The sequence below is a fragment of the Bison bison genome, unplaced genomic scaffold, assembly GCF_000754665.1.
Source record: "Bison bison bison isolate TAMUID 2011002044 unplaced genomic scaffold, Bison_UMD1.0 scf7180017864495, whole genome shotgun sequence".
NCBI lineage: Eukaryota > Metazoa > Chordata > Mammalia > Artiodactyla > Bovidae > Bison > Bison bison.
In genome coordinates this window covers 4,915,655-4,934,782 of record NW_011495054.1, presented here as the reverse complement: position 1 = coordinate 4,934,782, position 19,128 = coordinate 4,915,655, and the positions used below count along the sequence as shown (strand labels likewise).

Genomic DNA, 19,128 nt, shown 5'->3' with positions numbered 1-19,128 from the left:
CTGGGAAGATCCCCTGGAGAAGGGAAAGGCTACCCACTCTAGGATTCTGGCCTGGAGAATTCCATGGACTGTATAGTCTATGGGATCACAAAGAGTCAGACACAACTGAGTGACTTTCACTGGAACAGGCATGAGAGATGCTTGATAAACACTAGTTACTGTTATTTTGATGATGGTGGTGAAATTACAGAGTTCGACATTCTAGAGGGGGTACTTGATGAAAGTGAAAGAGGAGAGTGAAAAAGTTGGCTTAAAGCTCAACATTCAGAAAACAAAGATCATGGCCTCTGGTCCCATCACTTCATGGGAAATAGACGGGGAAACAGTGAGAACAGTGGCTGACTTTATTTTTTGGGGCTCCAAAATCACTGCAGATGGTGATTGCAGCCATGAAATTAAAAGACGCTTACTCCTTGGAAGGAAAGTTATGACCAACCTAGATAGCATATTCAAAAGCAGAGACATTACTTTGCCAACAAAGGTCCGTCTAGTCAAGGCCATGATTTTTCCAGTGGTCATGTATGGATGTGAGAGTTGGACTGTGAAGAAAGCTGAGCGCTGAAGAATTGATGCTTTTGAACTGTGGTGTTGGAGAAGACTCTTGAGAGTCCCATGGACTGCAAAAAGATGCAACCAGTCCATTCTGAAGGAGATCAGTCCTAGGTGTTTTTTGGAAGGTATGATGCTAAAGCTGAAACTCCAGTACTTTGGCCACCTCATGCGAAGAGTTGACTCGTTGGAAAAGACCCTGATGCTGGGAGGGATTGGGGGCAGGAGGAGAAGGGGATGACAGAGGGTGAGATGGCTGGATGGCATCACCGACTGCATGGACGTGGGTTTGGGTGAACTCCGGGAGTTGGTGATGGACAGGGAGGCCTGGCGTGCTGCAATTCATGGGGTCGTAAAGAGTTGGACACGGCTAAGCGACTGAACTGAACTGACTGAACTGAGAGGGGGTACTCTTAATCCTTTCCACTCTGCCCACTGCCTCGCTTCCTTTTGGACTTTACTTAAACATCAGCTTCTCAGTGAGGCCTTTCTTTTCTAATCATCTTATTTAAAATATCACCCCCCTCCAGAATTTTGCTTCTTCCTTCTTTATTTATTATTTATTATTATCCCCCTAGCACTTAGCACCATATGACACACAATTTTACTTGTTTATTTCATTTGTTGTCTATCTCCCCCCACTAGAATGTCAGCTCCACTGGTGCAGGAATATCTGACTATTTTATTTATGACTATAAGCTCACTTCACTGTATCCCACAGCGTCTGGCAACACAGTAAGTGCTCAGTAAGTAGTATTTGTTAAACAATGGGCACTGACAGTGTCAATCTAATGCTCTTTGCTCTTGTTTGAAACCTGACCCACTCCCCAGGCTGCTCTGACTCGTCCTACGGTTCATTAAATGGCAAAAACAGTAAAAGAGAAAGCAAACCTCATGCCTTAGAAGGGGTCAGGGACAGTCAGGGAAGGTGCTGAGGCACCAGAGATTTTGGTGATGGGAAGAAAGTGAAGGTCTTTTATAAAACCAGCTCAGTAGCCTGATCTTTGTAACCTGATTAATGATATTAATCCTTTGTCAATATCAACATTACCTCAGCTCTGGCTGTGGCAATTGGTGGAGCAGCAGACTTATTCAATATTTAAGAAGACCTGCATTGCAGGAGAAGGATTTGGACTGCGTGTGGAAGAACAAGCAGCAAATGCTCAGTGACAGTCTCTTAAGTGGTGGATTATTTTTAAAAGGAGAGAAACAAGAGAAGAAAAGGCCCTAAAGCCCTCAGCCTCCCCCTGGGCTTCCTTGGTTTCTGGTAACATTTGCTCTGACTCAGAGCGAAGAGAGTGCTGTCAGCAGAAGGGAAACTAGGGACCAGGAACTTTGGTCTCCTGGGTTCCATTTTTCTAGCATTACATGCAGAGGTGGTCCTTAGAGTGTGTGTGGTCTCTAGACCAGCAGCATAGCATCACTCTGGAACTTAGAAATGCAAATTGGTGGGCTCCGCCCCAGACCTCCTGAATCAGAATCTGCAGGCCTGGGAAGTGGGCATTGGTCTAGTTTCCTGAGCCCTCCTGACTCTGGTGTGCATTCAAGTTGAAGGTTCACTGGCTAGAGGAGAGAGAGCCTGGAAAGAGTGTGGCTCAGGGCACATGGTTCTAAGCTGGTGGTTCTCAGCCCCAGCTGCACAGTAACATCATCAGGAGGACTTTCAAAAAGTGTGATGTGGGTACCCACCATGAGCATCTTCTTTAGTTGGTTTGGTTGGGATCCTGGAATTAGCATTGTTGAGTCCTCCCATCCCCCCTCAACAATTCTAGGGTGCAGCCAGGGATGTGACACTTTGTTCTAAGACAATCCTTCTGTTTACCACTGATGTGCCTTTGGTGAGTCATCTTACCTCTTGTGTCCTTATTTTGGGCATCTTTGAAGTGAGCCCTGAAACTCTAATCTTGTGTGACTTGCAAGGAAATGAAGATTAAGAAGGATGCTATTGCGATATCTTTGTAGGTGTTAAAATGCTGTGCATGTAGGAGAGTTGAAGAGGGTCTCCTGGGATGTGTCGATACCTTTCGATGGTTCTTGACATTTCCTTCTGGTTGCCTCATTGACCCCTCTCATCCTCTTGGGGATCTAGGGCCATAGAATGCTCACCTCAACCCCCAAGATTTTAAAAGATCTCCGAGGCTCCTCAGTTTGATTACTGCACTTGGGAGAGGAAAGCTCAACACCAGGTACAGAAGGCAGGGAAAACAAGAGGACCTGCGTGTAAGTTCAGATCGTACAGGCTGTGGTTGGCAATGAGGACTCTGTATGAGAGTTACTATTATTTTGAAATGAGAACTCCCAGTTTTTGAGTATTTAATGTGGGCCAGCACTGTGCTGCATGTCTGATTTCATCCAATTCTTCCATCAGTCCTGAGTAGAAGGCACAGTGATAAGCCCCATTTTCTGGACAAGGAAGGGGAGGAGCCAAGGAACTTGCTTAAGGTTCCAGGCTAGCGGGGGATAGAGCCAGGACTAGCCTCAGTGACATGTCTGGATTTAGGTACTTCAAATGCAGTGAGTCCCTAAACTAAAGACAGTTTGGCTTCCTGGGAAAGGTAATTCTTGAGGAGAGGGTCTGAAGATGTCCCAAGAAGCACCAGGTGAAATGAGTGTGGGAGGAGTTGAGCATCACCTCCTCATCATTTTGGAGAAGGAAATGGCAACCCACTCCAGTATTCTTGCCTGGAAAATCCCATGGACAGAGGAGCCTGGTGGGCTACAGTTCATAGGGTTGTGAAGAGTCAGACACGACTAAGTGACTTCATTTTTCACTTTCCTCTTCCTTTTGCTTCTAAATCCAGACCCTTAACCCAGTGCCTCCTGCTGGTTTCAGTTCTACATCACAAGTGCTTGGTTTTTCATTCAAGCCTTCTCTGTCGCCAGGTCCCATTGTTGGGGACATTTTAGTTTCCTTTCTTAATTTTCCTTGCAACTTGGTCAGGCAAAAACCAGATTAAAAACTCAGAATAACTGCAAAACTTCAACTCCTCTCTTACAGAGGAATGACCTTCAAGTTTTCCTTTCTTTCCTGAATAAGAAGCTGGGAATCAGGGACAAGGGGACTCAATCCACACTCGTTCTTGGCTTTGAAAGATGAGGACTATCCTAGTCCCTCAAATCAGCCTTCATAAGTAACCCATTTTATTGTAGAAACTGAGCTGGCAGCTTGGCTGGAGAGGAACTACTTGCAACTACCCCTGGCTTACTGCAAACCTTCTGCCTTTGAGCATGCCCCATGGGTGTTAGAGATTAAAAATATACTTAAAAACCCATTTGCTCCCAGCAGTGGTTTGTTATCTGATTAGACTCCAGAAAGGCTGGGTACTAGATGATTCCTGCAAGCTTTCCATCCCCAGTTGAACCCCAAGTCAATATGTTCGCTCTTGGCTGGTTTCCATTCTTCTTCACCTCATTCTGCCCCCAGCAAGGTGATGGTGTAGGAATGGGACTTGAAGTGCACCTTTGGTTTTGCATGGGAGAAATTGGCCAGGAAACTAACCACAATGACAGTCCTTTTAGGTCCTTGGCACTTTGCCTCCCAAATTGCCTCTTAGCATCAATTATCTTATTATCAGCCCTTTGCCTCTATCGCACTCTGAAAAATAAAATAGGAAACAGACCAAACTACTAAGCATTTGTCCCACTTAATAGTCCTCTTTGTAAGAGGAAAAGTGGAAAGGTAGGAGTGCTTGCTGATTAGTATTCTATATATATTTACATATGATACATATGTATATATGATATATAACATCTTTACATATTATGTATATATTATTTATCTTATATATACATATATGTATATATATGGTTTGTGTGTGTGTGTGCTCAGTCACTCAGTTGTGTCTGACTCTCTGCGACCCCATGGACTGACTGTAGCCTACCAGGTTCCTCTGCCTGGAAAGTTCAGGCAAGAATACTGGAGTGGGCTGCCATGCTCTTCTCCAGGGGATCATCACCCTCCCACATACAAGGATCCAACCCTCATCTTCTGAGTCTCCTGCATTGCAGCAGATTCTTTACTGCTAAGCCACCTGGTAAGCCCTTTGTGTGTGTGTGTGTGTGTGTGTGTATGTGGAGAGAGAGAGAGGGAGGGAGCAGATTATCATTCTTTGCAGTTAGTTATGTTCTGTAAAGTCATCAGGTTATGTTCTGTAAAGTTCATCATCATGGTCACTGATGAACACATGACTAAATCATTGCTCCCAGAAGAAAATCAGGGTTAAGTTCCTGCATGCTTCTGGTCACACTGCATCAACCAATCTGTATATATTCTTGCTTTCTGTGTTTCTGTTTAAAGACACATTATTTAATACATATCTTAGTCTGTTTGAGCTACATTGATGGAAAACCTAACTCAAACTAATTCAAGTGATGCTAAATGACATCTATTGGCCAACATAATCAAAGAGTCCATGACACAGCTGAGGAGTGACTGAATCCCATAGCTTAACAGCTGTAGGAGTGAGAGCTGACTGTCTCTTCATTCTGCTTCCCTTTGGGTTACCCTCACACCCAGGCAGATTTTCTCTACCTGATCAAACCTCATCAAGTTAAGTTTGTCTTATCCCATCTTCAGTCCAGTAAAGAAAAGAGAGTAACTCCTTCCTAAGATATTCCAACAAAAGTTTCAGGACTGAGTCTAATTGGCTTGTATTGGGGAACCAATACAACTTTGAATCAAAGAGGAGAATATGTTGATTACCCAGACCAGAGTCATGTGACTGCCCCATGGCTGGTAGTTGAGGTCATTCCCATCAGAACCATGGGTAAGATAGGAAAAGGATGGTTCACTAAAATAAAATTGGAGTGCTGATACCAGGAGAAGGAGGGACAGTTGTCCACTTCCCATCCCCCCATGGAACATTCCATCTTGTGGAGGATGATTTCTGTGAACTATAGGAGGCTAAGCCCTAAGTTTCTGTATTCTAAGAACTTTAAATTTTCAGAGACGAAAGGGTTCAAGGGGCTATAGAAAGCATCATGGGACTGTGAGAATTGAACTGGGACTTGAGGTGTTAAGTGGAGGAGCAGGAACATTTCAGAGGATGAAAAAGGCTTCTCAGCATCTTACCATCCTGGTATCTTTTTTTGCATGAACCTCGGGGAGAAAAGTGTGAATTACATCATAAAATGAGGGTGGATCCCAACTTTTAGACAGTTCATCAATTACTAGTTTCACCCCTATGTACACACACACACACACTTTCATATAGTCACCAAAATGAGAGATAAAGTGAAAGTGAAGTTGCTCAGTCGTGTCTGACTCTTTGTGACCTCATCCATGGACTGTAGCCTATGAAGCTCCTCCATCCATGGAATTTTTCCAGGCAAGAGTACTGGAGTGGGTTGCCATTTCCTTCTCCAGGAGATCTTCCCAACCCAGGGATCGAACCCGGGTCTCCTGCATTGCAAGCAGTCGCTTTTTACCATCTGAGCCTCCAGGGAAGCTCCAGAATGATAGAAGTAAAGTATTAAACGTGTGCTGCTGTCTGGGGTCCTGAACTGTAGCTTGGGCCAAAGCTCTCTTCATGTCTCCCCAACTTTTCTAAGAAGTCCTACTTCTTATTGGTTCTGATTCAGTTTTGGGGAAGGCCAATTAACTTTATTAAACCTCAACTTTCCATCTGTAAAATAGATTCAATGATGTCTCTTTGCAAGCACAGTATGAGCCAATGTACGTAAATCATTTAGCATGGTCACTGCTGCTGCTGCTGCTGCTAAGTCGGTTTAGTCGTGTCCGACTCTGTGCTACCCTAGAGACGGCAGCCCACCAGGCTCCCCCATCCCTGGGATTCTCCAGGCAAGAATACTGGAGTAGGTTGCCATTTCCTTCTCCAATGCATGAAAGTGAAAAGTGAAAGAGAAGTTGCTCAGTTGTGTCCGACTCCCAACGACCTCATGGACTGCAGCCTACCAGGCTCCTCCATCCATGGGATTCTCCAGGCAAGAGTACTGGAGTGGGGTGCCATTGCCTTCTCCGAGCATGGTCACTGGCACCCTGTAAATGGTAAATACCATTAGAGCTGTTATTCTCAGCCATTATATCCTGGAGATGTGACAGGATGTAATGGAGACTTCTCCTTATTTAATTCTAACCATGTGCCAGACACTATTCTAAACACTTTACAAGTATTAGCTCATTTAATCCTTCAACATCCCTACAAAATAATACTACTATCACTATTATTATGAAGTTTTTCATATGAGGAAACTAAGGCACTGAGAGGTTTAGTAACTATCCTAACATCATGCAGCTAGAAAGAGACAGAGTTGTAATTTGAACTGTGGCAACTCAGCACCTTTCAACCTCTGCACTCCTCTGCCTCCAGTGATGAAGGTCATAACACCCACCTGCCTAGGTCATTGTGAAGACCAAGGACTTTGTAAATTGCAGACTGCTCCATCCATTCTTGCTCTGATGGCTGTTTTCATGGGGACATAGGGAGAGGAACAGGAACTTTGGGGTTCATTTGGGTTCTCCAGCCAACACTGACTGAGATTCATATTTCTGTTGCCTTCCCCCATCTGGTGTCAGGAGAGCAGGAGAGAGGAGTGGATGAAGCCAAGTCTCCAAGATTTATTATTCATGGGAACCAAGAGAAGCTTTTTGTTCTTTCTGACCTGGTCTCAGATTTCTTAGAATCCACATCCCAGGGAGATAGCATGGCTGGACAATCTGAGGCAAAAACTGTCCTTCCCAGCCAGGGACCCTGTAACCTGTGTTCGTTTGGAGGGTGGGAATTCTGCAAGAGCCCCTGGATGACACCAAGTGAGGGTTTGCCCTGCCCAGAACTAGCCTCTGTGCTCTCTACTGCTGTGTATTCCACTCCAGCGTCTCAACAATCCTATGAAGGAAGGGCTGTTACAGCCCCCATTTTACAGCCTCAAGAAAATTGAGGCTCTGAAATGTTCAGTAATTTTTTCCAGGCTCACCCAACTCAAGTTTAGCTGGGGGTTGAATCCAGGTCCATGTGACTGCAAAGCCTGAGCTCTTGGTGGAAGATTCTGTCATGGAATTTGTACCATGTGTGAAAATGACTGTTGTGTGTGTGTGTGGGTGGGGGGTTGTTGGAACTGAAGATGGTTGGTGTGTAGATGCAGTTGGGTATGGGCGTGACTGTCACAAATGTGGGTGTGTTGTGGGTGGAGAAGGTGCTGGGGGTGTGGGAGGAGGGGTGGTTAGGAGTGTGTGGAGTGTGTGTGGTAGAGGGTGTGTGGATGTATGGTCTGAGTATGAATGGGCATAAGTGCATCAGAATGTTGTCAATGGGGATGGGCAAGTCTAAGTATGTGGTGTGGGAAGGAAGGGGCTGTAGCAGGGGTGTTGCTAGGTATTGGTGAACTGAAGTAGAGGGTGTGGGTGACAGTGAATATGAGTGTGTGTTTGTGTGTGTTGAGGTGAAGAGGCAAGCAAAGCTCTTCCTGATCCCTGATTGCCTGTTCTTCCAAGGATGAAATGAAATATGCATTTTCCCACGGCAGGGCGCATCTGAGACCAGAGTACTGAATCTTTCTGTCGTATAAACAGAAACTGGCCTTGCTTGCTTGATGAGAGTCAGACATGTGAAATGTGAGGAGTTTTGCTCGCACATAAGAGGAAAGTCTGTGAACTTGAACCATTCCTTTTCAAATGCAGAAAGAGGCCATTTCAGAAAAGCTCATAGCCCTCTTTACAACAGTCCCAACAAGTAGTTTTGCTGTGTGTGCTTGACCAGCTCCAGCGAATGGGAACTCATTACTTCTCAAAGTAGCACATCCTCCTTTTGATACCTCTGATGGTATCAGCTCTAACAAGAGCTGGATTTTGTTTGTTTGGGTTTGGGGGATTTGGGGCCACACTGTGTGGCTTGTGGGATCTTAGTTCCCTGACCAGGGTTCGAACCCATATCTCCTGCAGTAGAAGCACTGAGTCCTAGCCACTGGCCTGCCAGGGAATACCCAAGAGCTGTCCTTTACCTTATGCCAGACTTTCCCTCACTCTACCTTTCACTTGGCGCCAGATCTAGCTAGGCAGCTGTGTCATATGAGTGGTTGTCCAGAGTAATGGTTAGGAGTATTGATATCAAGGGAAGATACACCTGGATTTATACCTGGTTGGCTCCACCATCGCTGGAGAAGGGATAGGCCACTCACTCCAGTATGCTTGGGCTTCCCTTGTATTGCCTGCAATGCGGGAGACCTGGGTTTGATCCCTTGGTTGGGAAGATCCCCTGGAGAAGGAAACGGCTACACACTCCAGTATTCTGGCTTGGAGAATTCCATGGACTGTATAGTCCATGGGGTCGCAAAGTGTCAGACATGACTGAGCGACTTTCACTTAAAAGAACAAATATTGTATTATTTGCAACAATAGTCAAGATAACAGAGTGGTCAGAAGGCTCATTTATACAAGACCCAGATCCAGGAATATCTTTGGATTTTCTACCTGCTACCATGTGACCTTGGCAAACCAGGGCCTCAGTTTCCTTATCTGTAAAATGGGAGTGCTATGTCTCCTATCTATGATTTGTGAAAGTGCCCCTCAGATGAGAGGATGCTGGTTTTTTCAAAGGGATAAATGCCCCTCTCTGCTCTGAGTATTTCATCCCTGAGGCAGAGGAGGGATTAGGGTGACACTTGTGGTCTCTGTGACATGAGGAGAGTTAGTTTAGGGCTGCAAATAAGTCAGTTCCAACTGAGTTTTAATCAGAATGAATGGTATTGCAACTTGAGCCTGAGTGGCAGCCAGAGGCCATTAAGCTAAATTACTTGTTTTAATACGCAGACCTGTCTAATCACATTTTCCTGTTTGGGGCTGTGTGTGTCTGTGCAAGTGCAGAAATCAATCCTGAGCTTTTCCTCTTCTCCTTACTCACCACAATGGAGTTGGAGCAGAGATAAACTCGATTAACAACACAACAAAGGCAAGCTTCCACTATCAAGCAATCAGGTAATTGGCTGGGCTGTGCAGGGAGCCCTGAAGAGTGTTCTGTTAATAGTGTCTGCCTTTGCATTTTATTGTTCAGTATTTGGGTGTGTAGACTCAGGGTTCAGAGGGATTCATAACCTAGGGAAAGAGGGAAATGGTGGGGGCACCTCCCTCTAGCAGGAGACATCTTCCCCCCCGGAAGATCGATTCTGGATGCTCTGCCTTGCTTTCAGTGTGTGTCCTGTGTTTTCTGCTGTGGACTCATATTCAGTGCATGCACTGTTATGGCTTATTGGCTGTGTGTCCTTGGACAAATGACCTTACCTCTCTGGGCTTCAGTTTTCTGATATGTAAAAGTGGGTAACAAAAGCTCCTTTTTTCTAGGATCTTTATGACAATACAACTAGATATGGCACATGAAACACTTAGTATAGTTACCCACTCACAGTGAGTCCAGAAAGGATGGGTTAGGTTGTGCTGTGGTAACAGCCATCCTCAATGTTGCAAGGACCGAGACAACAGAAATCTGTTTCTCACTCGTGAACCTGGATATAGTGGGTTAGCAGTGGGTGTCTGCTCTGCATTTGTCCTCACACAGGGACCCAGATTGAGGGGGGAGCTCCATCCTCATACATCTACGATTGTCAGGACAGGAAAAGGGGAAAGTGGTGATGTGAGCACTTGCTTTAGTGTTTCCACCTGGAAATTTTTTTTCTTTCTGGCCAAAACAGTTTGTGTTCCGGCTTTCCAGGGAGAGGGAAGAGCAATCCTATCGCATTGTGGGAAGTCAGAAATATTTAGTTATCAGCACTAATGACAACCATGATGATCTAGTCACTAAGTTGTATCCGACTCTTGCGACCCCATGGACTGTAGCCTGCCAGGCTCTTCTGTCCATGGGGTTCTCCAGGCAAGAATACTGGAGTGGGTTGCCATTTCCTTCTCCATAGCACTCTCAAATAATCCTTGCATTAGTACAATTATATTGTTCTTATCATAATAACAGAATGCATTTTGTTGTTGTTTTTATTTCTATCATTCACTATTATCATGCTTCACATACCTAATCTGGCTTCAAGAATCCTGAGACATTTCCTACTCGTGCCAAAGTTGGGTTCCCATTTCTTTAAGAAAACATAACTGATATTTTTATTAATAATAACATAAATAAATGATAGTTCCCACTTACAAAAGGATGACTTGTGTCAGGCCTCATCTCATTTAATCTTCACAATTTTATTTTGAGATGGGTCCTATTATTGTCTCCACTCTACAGAAGAGGAAACAGGTTCAGGAAGATGAATCCACTTATCAGGCTCATAAATGGCAGAATGGACTTGGCCCCCCCAACTCATACCCTAAGTCACCTTGCTGAACTGTCTGCTCAGAATATGTGGTCTTAGCCTCTGGATCTTTAACTGGAAGCAGGGGTTGTCTGGGTGGGGAGTGCTGGAGACGCTATGCACTGTCCTTGTTGACCCACAGAAACAGGGGTTCATCACTGGGACCTATTCACTCTTTTCTGTTTTCCCCTTTTCCCAGCCCTACCATCACCCCAGGCTCCATCCCCCTGAATTTCTCCATTCCTTAAATATTCCATGTCCATTGAAGCCTCTGAACATTTGCTCACTCTGTTCCCTCATCTTTTCCTCCAATCTTCATGTCTTGCCTACTCCAGCTCATCCTTCAGGGAGCAGTCCCAGTCTTCCCCCTTTTGGAAAGGACCCACCCCACCCCCAACCCCAGACAGAGCTAATCCCATAACCTGTCTGCTTCCATGGCATTTTGTACATTAATAAATCTAAACATTTTCTAGACACACACACACACAATGCAGTCCATTTGGAGGAGGGAAGAAATTAGTCTTTGTTTTTAATTAATGCCAGTTCTCTCATCCTAGCTTTTAATACTGGCACCTCATTTGTCTTATTAAGTACTTAGTTTTGCTTTTAATTAGTGCTGTTTATTGTCACTGAATTTTAATTGTCAGTGCAGGGTCTCCGCAGGCCTTGGTAAGGATGCATTACAAATGTTTCTTGTTCTCTTGCATAACCTCAGCTTGGGTGGCAGTGTCTCTGAAGTAAACGGGGAGCATTTCTGGCTGGGGTGGGTGGATGAAGATGGTTTTTTTCTCCCAGACTTCAGCCAATTCTGGTTTTCTTTGAGATCCCAATTTGCTCCAAGGTAGCTGGTTTATAAAGACACATAGAGAGAGGTTAGGAGGGTCGTAATGACAGAAATTCAATTCAAATTTGACTTCAGGAGGGAAAAAAAAAAAGGGAACATATATGTTCATATGTTCAACATATGGTAGCCAAAACAGACCATGAGGGATTCAGGTGTGGCTGGATCCAGCATTCCAACAGCGTCATCAGGAACCAGTCACTCTCCATCTCTCAACTCCACTTTCATCCCTTGACAGACCTTTCCGATCTGGTGCGAAAAAGTGACCAATAGCAGCTCCAGGCTTCTGTTCTATCAGTTTAGCAATTACAATGGAAAAAGAATGCTTCTTTCCACATAGTTCCAGCAAGTCTTAGGGTATACCTTCACTGGTCCAGACTGGGACATGTGCCTATCCCTGAGTCCATGAGGCATATAATACACTGATTGGTTAGAGATGATCTTTGGTCCACCTTTAGGAACCAGGTTTGGGTAATCTCCATCTGAGCCACGCAGATTGATAGGAGAGAGGGATGGTTTCCCAAAGGAAAATTGGGGGTGCTGTTACTTTAAAAAAAAAAAAAAGAAGGGATAGGTGCTGGACAGGAAAAAGCAAGAAATCTCTACCCCAGGTATCCACTGCAGTGTCTCACTCAGGCCTAAAAAACACCTAGAAATTAGACACGTGTTCTTCTCCCCAGCCCCACCCTCAAATAACACTAACAATGACCTCTTTGCCTAATCCTTAAAAAGTATTTTGTATTACCAGGCCTCTGCATATGTATTAACCCTTTGGCTTTTCCCCAAAACTCTGTGAAGTTGGCATGACAAAGATGGGAATTTTTACATCCTCATTTTAACCAGATGCTGAAACTGAGGCCCAGAATGACTAAATGAGATGCCAGGAAATGAATAGAAGAGCTAAGGTCAGATCCCAGACTTTGGATCCAAGGCCAGGAATTGTTCCACAACATGGGCTGCTCCATCAGCCAGATCTTGCTGCATAACAAAGCAACCCACAAATGAGTGAATTAGAACAACAGCCATTTATTTATCTCAAGATTGTTTAGAGTCAGAACTGGGTTCAGTCCACCTGGGAGGTTGTTCTGGTCTAGGCCAGACTTGGATGATCTTGGCTGGGCTTGTTCACTTCTATGGTCAGCTGGTATGTTAGCTGGGACTGGCCAGTTTATGATGGAGCAGCTGCATAGGCTAGGACAACTGTGGCCCCTTACAACGTGGTCTCTGCAAATTGCCAGAGTTGTACAGCAGTGGGGGATGAGCTCTGTGCCTGCCTTAAAAACCCATAAAATCCTGTGGGATTTTTTTGAGGGCTTATGGAACCATCTGTTATTGCGATATGGTGATGGGAGAACCCTGGGGGAGATGACAGTGAATTTGCTGTGTTTCAAGGCTGGCAGCACAGAGATGCCTTCATCTGGAGCATTTCTCAGACTTGTTTCTGTCTTCATCTTGAACACCAACCAGCTCAGCATGGAAGGAGTCAAAGTCTTGTCATTCCAGATTTGGCCAGATTCAGGGGAGGCTGGGGATGACCCAACTGGTTCTGGAAGCAAAGAGAAGCCATCAGCAGCCTGCACCCCCTGGATGAAACTGGGGTAAAGGATGCTGGGGCTCTGAGAGCGTGAAATGGCAAGGCTTGCAGGCAGGTGGAGGCATGCTCAGCGCTGTCAAGTACAGTAGGCGGGGCAAGAGACCACCATCTTTCTCTCACTGGACCAAGTGTCCTTGCCATGGCAAAGGTATGTAGGAACCATGCTGCTGCTGCTACTGCTAAGTCGCTTCAGTCGTGTCGGACTCTGTGCGACCCCACAGACAGCAGCCCACCAGGCTCCTCTGTCCCTGGGATTCTCCAGGCAAGCTGGAGTGGGTTGCCATTTCCTTCTCCAATGCATGAAAGTGAAAAGTGAAAGTGAAGTTGCTCAGTCCTGTCTGACTCTTCACGACCCCATGGACTGCAGCCCACCAGGCTCCTCTGTCCATGGGATTTTCCAGGCAAGAGTACTGGAGTGGGTTGCCATTGCCATCTCCCGTAGGAACCATGAGTGCCTGTCAAATAATCAAAGCTGGATACATGGTTGAGACAGAATAGGATATATTCAGTTCACTTCTCAAAGTCCTTCTGTGGCTTGTATGTCACTCAGAGTAGAAGCTTAAGTGGTCCTGATGATCTGACCTCCACTGCTTCACGACCTTCATGACCTCCACTGCTACTTCAGCTCCCACTCATCTCCCCCTTGCTCATTCCACTCCAGCCACTCTGCCCTCCTTATCATTTCTCCAACTAACCAGGTACATACCCACCCCGGGGCCTTGGTACTTGCTTTCCCCCTCCACTTAGAATGCTCTGCCACGAGACAGCCACATGGCTCAGTCCATTACCCACTTCAGGTCTTTGCTCAAATATAATTTCTCAGTGGGCCTCCACTTTTTTCTTTTAACCACATCACACAGCTTGTGGAATCTTAGTTCCCCAGCTAGGGATCGAACCCAGGCCCCTGGCAGTGAGAGCGCTAACCACTGGACCACCAGGGAATTCTCTAGACCACTTATTTAATTTTTTTTTTTTTTTTGACATGAAATGTTAGAAATTTCTTTATTATTATTTATTAAGCACCAGCTTAATACTGCAGACATTTCAAATCACCAGGCAACAACTCATTCTTCCCCACCCATCCCACCCCAAATTCTTGATAAAGAGCTCTTCAAGTACAGACACACGCTCTTCTCTCCTCTGTATAAAACTTTACGAAATAAAGGCAAAGAACTGTGTACATCTTGCTGCGAATGCTGCCCACGGCTGTGGAGCCAGGGTCCAGCCGAGGCTGCCTTTATTGTCCAGGTCCTGAAAGACTCTTGTTCATGAACTGTCTCTTCACAAAGCAAGTCCACCACTTGCTGGGTTTATCATTCTGAGGGTCAAAAACTTTCTCACAAAGTCTCAGTCCAGTCTCTTGCCTGAGTTGTTGTAAGTAGGCCCTCATCACCTCATCTTCCTGTTTGTTCGCAGGTTTGGCGTAAATGGCATTAAGTGGAAAACCAGGCTCTCCAGGAATGGGAAAATTAGTGATTCCCAGTGTATACATTTCTTTCTCCCCTTGGCTTTTAGAATTGCACTTTTGGAGTTTCTTTAGACACTCAGAAATGTAGAGAGTTATATATATCAAGGTCCTATCGGCTTCATTCTTAATTTCATAGTTTTTGAAGAAGACATTGGCCTTAAAGTAATAGATAGCTTCATCCACAATATCTGTATCTTTTGTCTCTCTAGGGGCAGGTCCTTTGAACTGACTTCTGATTGGCAATAGTGCCATGTTTCCAATGAGTTTGGTGTCAGGGTCCATGAGGGAAGAGTGGTAAGCCGGCATCTTGGAGGCGCCCGGGTCTCCACCCCAACGAAAAGAAGGTAGACCACTTATTTAAAATCAAACTTCCCTCACATTCACCAGCCCTCCTTTGTTTTTCTCTAAAGCGCCCAATCACCAGCTGACACGCTTTCATTTGACTTACAGTTTCCCCACTAGAAGGGAAGCTCCATGAGGACAAAGATTTTTCTTTTTTATTTGTTTTAATGCCGTATCCATAGTACCTAGACCAGTGTCTGCCACAGAGTAATAGATGTTCTATAAATTTTTTAAAATTCTTCCTGTTTCTCAAGAGAAGCTGGCAATCTGTATTTTTAATTAAATCCTGTGCCTTTAAAATACTGGCTTACTCTTACTTTTAAAAACTATTGCACGGGCCAAACAAAACGTACTTGCAGCCTGGATGCTGTCTGTGAAGTCCCCCCAGCCCCACTTCACTCCTGTTTGGAGCCCTTGGTGTAAGTTGCATATCCCATCCCATCAGGCAGTCTGAGTGGTTGCTCCACCCCCGCCCCCGGCCCCGCCCCTACATTCCTAATTGAGTAGAGAGTTCCTCTCCTCTCGTGGGGAGAGGAACAGGGCAGGAAAAGAGACACAGAGATGGAACCGATTTGACACCATCCAAGCTGGTGGCTGCGGGTTCTGCTGCGAAGCATCTGGTTTAATTCCAACTCGGGGCTGGGAGACTGACGGTGGCACTGAACTCCACACAGACGGCTGCGGCCCATGCTGGGTCCCTGCAGTGCCCTGAAGTGCCACGTGCAGGGCCGCCACCGGCCCAGCCCAGCCCCGCCGCGTCATGCTTAGACACCTGGTGTGACTCTGAAGCTTAATGGATGTTCAGGGTTGTTGTTGTTGTTGTTTTTCAGTTCAACTAAACCCAGCAGAAGACCTTGGAGATTTTGGGGAATGGAGGCATCGTTCCTTAACAAACAGTGCTGATGGGAGCCAGGGGAGAAGTAGGTAGAACAAAATGCAGAGGGAGAAAGGCAGGGTTCTGGAACCTTTTCTGGGCTTGGCACTGGGTCTTTGAGTCGTTTTAAAATGCAGGTGATTTAAAGGTTAGCACCAAGCTGTGGAGGTGGGCAGATCTGGAACAAGGCCTGGTTCTGTCACTTATACGCAGATTTACTGAGTGCCTGCTGCACTCACTGAGCTCTAGGACCTGTGTGGAGGTTCACTGAACATCTACTGTATACCACACTCCGCAAAGTGAAAACGTAGGGCCCCTTATTCAAATTCTATAAGACACTTTGAGATGATGACAGCAAAGCATTAAGCCAAGTGTGGGCTCATCTAAGTACAGGGTCATTCTAAGTTCAGGGTGCTTCCAGACATGGGTCCCTGTGCGACTGTACAGACCAAAGCTTCCTGAAGTTGGTTCCACATGCACTGAAGTCACTGCTGAACAAATGCAAACCCAGGCCCTGTTCTCATGGATCTTATGGAATAGGTGGGGAAACAAACAGTGGATAAGTTAAAAAATAATAATAATTACATATCTTGATAAATATCATAGAGGAAACAAGCAGTGAGAAGTAAGCAGTGAGAGGAGTGACTTAGAGGGTGGAGTCTGTGAAGGCTTCTTGGAGGAGGTGACATTTGAGCAGAGACCAGCAGAGCATTAGTAAAACCAGCTATGCAAAAGTAAGAGGAAGAAGCTATCCAGGCAGAGAACACAGCAAAGGCAAACACTTGGCAGCTGGAAAAGCCAGCATGACTGGAGCATGGTCCAAGATCTAGGAACAGTAGCAGGCAGAAGGTCACGACAGTTCTTTGAGGTCACGGAGAGAGTCTTAATCTTACATGCATTGGACAGCCAATAAATTGAAGTAATTTATTATTTTGAAATTATCTTTTAAAAAATACATTTGTTTTTGAATAGCTAAAGTGTCCTCCTGGTTGCAAATATAAAGGGGTATCACGTGACAGTTCTTCCCATCTCAGGCCCACCCTCCCAGGCTCCCTCTACAGAGGCCAGCGGTATTGTCCATTTCTTGTGTGTTCTTTTCAGAGATGCTGTATGCATATACAACCTAAACATGCAATTATCCCACTTTCCTTTCTACACAATAGTGTTGTTCTCGAACAGTGTTCTATGTCTTGGCCTTGCCACTAGACAAGTAATCTTGTTGACCTATCCATATCCATCATAAATTCTCATTATTCTTTGCAGCTGTGAAGCCCTCTACCATACAGATGCACCAGCATCCTGCTAGCCCGTGCTTGTTATTAGGCATTTAGATTGCTTCCTTGAAGGGCTTCAAGAAGGTCCTTGGGAAGTCCACTTGAACTCTTTGTGACTCAGTTACTCATCTGTGAAATGGGATAAGGACATTTACCTCCTAAATCTATTTTGAGGATTTTCAGTCGCTATGTCATGTCCAACTCTTTGTGGCCCCATAAACTGCAGCACAGCAGGCTTCCCTTTCCTTCACTATTTCCCAGAGTTTGCCTGAACTCATGTCCATTGAGTCAGTGATACCATCCATCCATCTCTTCTCTGTCATTCCCTTCTCCTCCTACCTTCAATCTTTCCCAGCATCAGGGTCTTTTCCAATGAGTCGGCTCTTTGCACCAGGTGGCCAAAGTATTGGAGCTTCAGCATCAGTCCTTCCAGTGAATATTTAGGGTTGATTTCCTTTAAGATTGACTGGTTTGATCTTGCTGTCCAAGGGACTCTCAAGAGTCTTCTCCAGCACCACAATTCAAAAGCATCAATTTTTTGGCACTCAGCCCTCTTTGTGGTCCATCTCTCACGTCTATACATGACTACTGGAAAAACCGACTAAGTGGACCTTTTGAGGATTAAATGAGATAAAACCTGAAGGGCAGTTAGCAGGTACGAAACCCTTGATATTTGAACTAGTGATTGTTGCTGTTGTTTCTTTCATTCCTTGGCACTCACAACAGGGCTGTGGTGGACCCTTTGCTGTGGTGCCCAGCAGAGAGCTGAGCCTCTGGCTTCCAGGGAAGGTAATTATTTTATGCTTTCTGAACTTGCCGCTGCCTCACTAGATTTGGCTTTGGCTCTAACAGAGCATGTGATCTTCAGACAGGGGTCTGGGTGGGCAGGTGTCTGTTCCGAGCATCAGAATTTGGAGATCAGAGTTCCTGGGCGGGGACTGTGTATCACCTGTCCCATCCCCTCGTCCCTGCCTCCTGGGATCCTCCAAGGGCACTGTTGCATCTTGCTTCAGGAGGCGATGCATTCAAATGAGCGCTTGGCTGTTCCAGTCAAGGGCAGCCAAGGAAGCTCATTACTGAGGACTGAGGACTGGGGTCCCCAGCAGGGACCAGGGGACCCCGGGGGCCCGGGAAGCCTCATTCAGCTCTTGGCACAGGCAGTAATGAGAAGTTAAGGTTCTTTTCAACATATTTCCTTCGCAATAGGAGTCATCACTCCTTTTTCTATTTTCAGAGTGGAAACAATGAAACGGTCATATTATACTAGGAAGATTATGTTAACCACCTGGGAACAGATGAAATGGCTTTTCTGTAAGGGGTCTTTCCTCTCCTGTGTCCAAACATCAGAGCCCTCCACCCCAACCCCACCCACGTGAATATTTAATAATTGCACTGGTTGCAGAATAGGAAAGATAGTTCTCTCCCTTTTCCCCTCCCAACTGCTCATCTATTCGGCTTCCTGGGGAAAGGGACTGTGATGTAACAAGAACTTTAGCGAAATCAGGACCCACTGGACCCCATGACCTACCTTCCAAAACTTTTTAAAACAATAAATTAACTGTGATCTCCATGGTCTCTTTCCCCTTACTCTTTGGCTATACCTGGGGGAGCAGGGAGGAGTGGAGGTCCAGAAAGAACACAAGTTCGCCTAAGTTCAGCTGGACTTGCTTAGCATTGATGAAGACTCATTCACGCATTCAATACTTACTTACTAAATGCCTTCTCCATGCCAGGAGCTATGCTGGGTGTTGGAGATTAAACAGAGAACAAAACAGGAAGAGTTCTGCAAGAAGCTTACATTTTAGCGGGAGATTCCATCTGTGGTGATGCGGTTTTCACAAGCTGTGGTTTATGTCTGTGACCATCTCCCTGGTCACTGTGTGGAGCATAGACTGAGGTAGGCCAAGAGCAGAATCAGGGAGACAGTGAAGCAGC

General features: G+C 45.5%; 2 protein-coding genes across 2 annotated transcripts in view; one reads left to right on the top strand and one right to left on the bottom strand.

Annotated features, from left to right (window-relative positions):
* The window catches only part of RPH3A (rabphilin 3A), a 102,595-nt gene that overhangs the window by 16,290 nt on the left and 67,177 nt on the right, over positions 1-19,128 (top strand). The gene's annotated exons all lie outside the window — the stretch shown is intronic.
* On the bottom strand, positions 14,214-15,046 carry LOC104980030 (actin-related protein 2/3 complex subunit 3). The gene has a single exon (XM_010828591.1). The coding sequence runs from the start codon at positions 15,007-15,009 to the stop codon at positions 14,473-14,475; it is 537 nt and encodes a 178-aa protein (XP_010826893.1). The 5' UTR covers positions 15,010-15,046; the 3' UTR covers positions 14,214-14,472.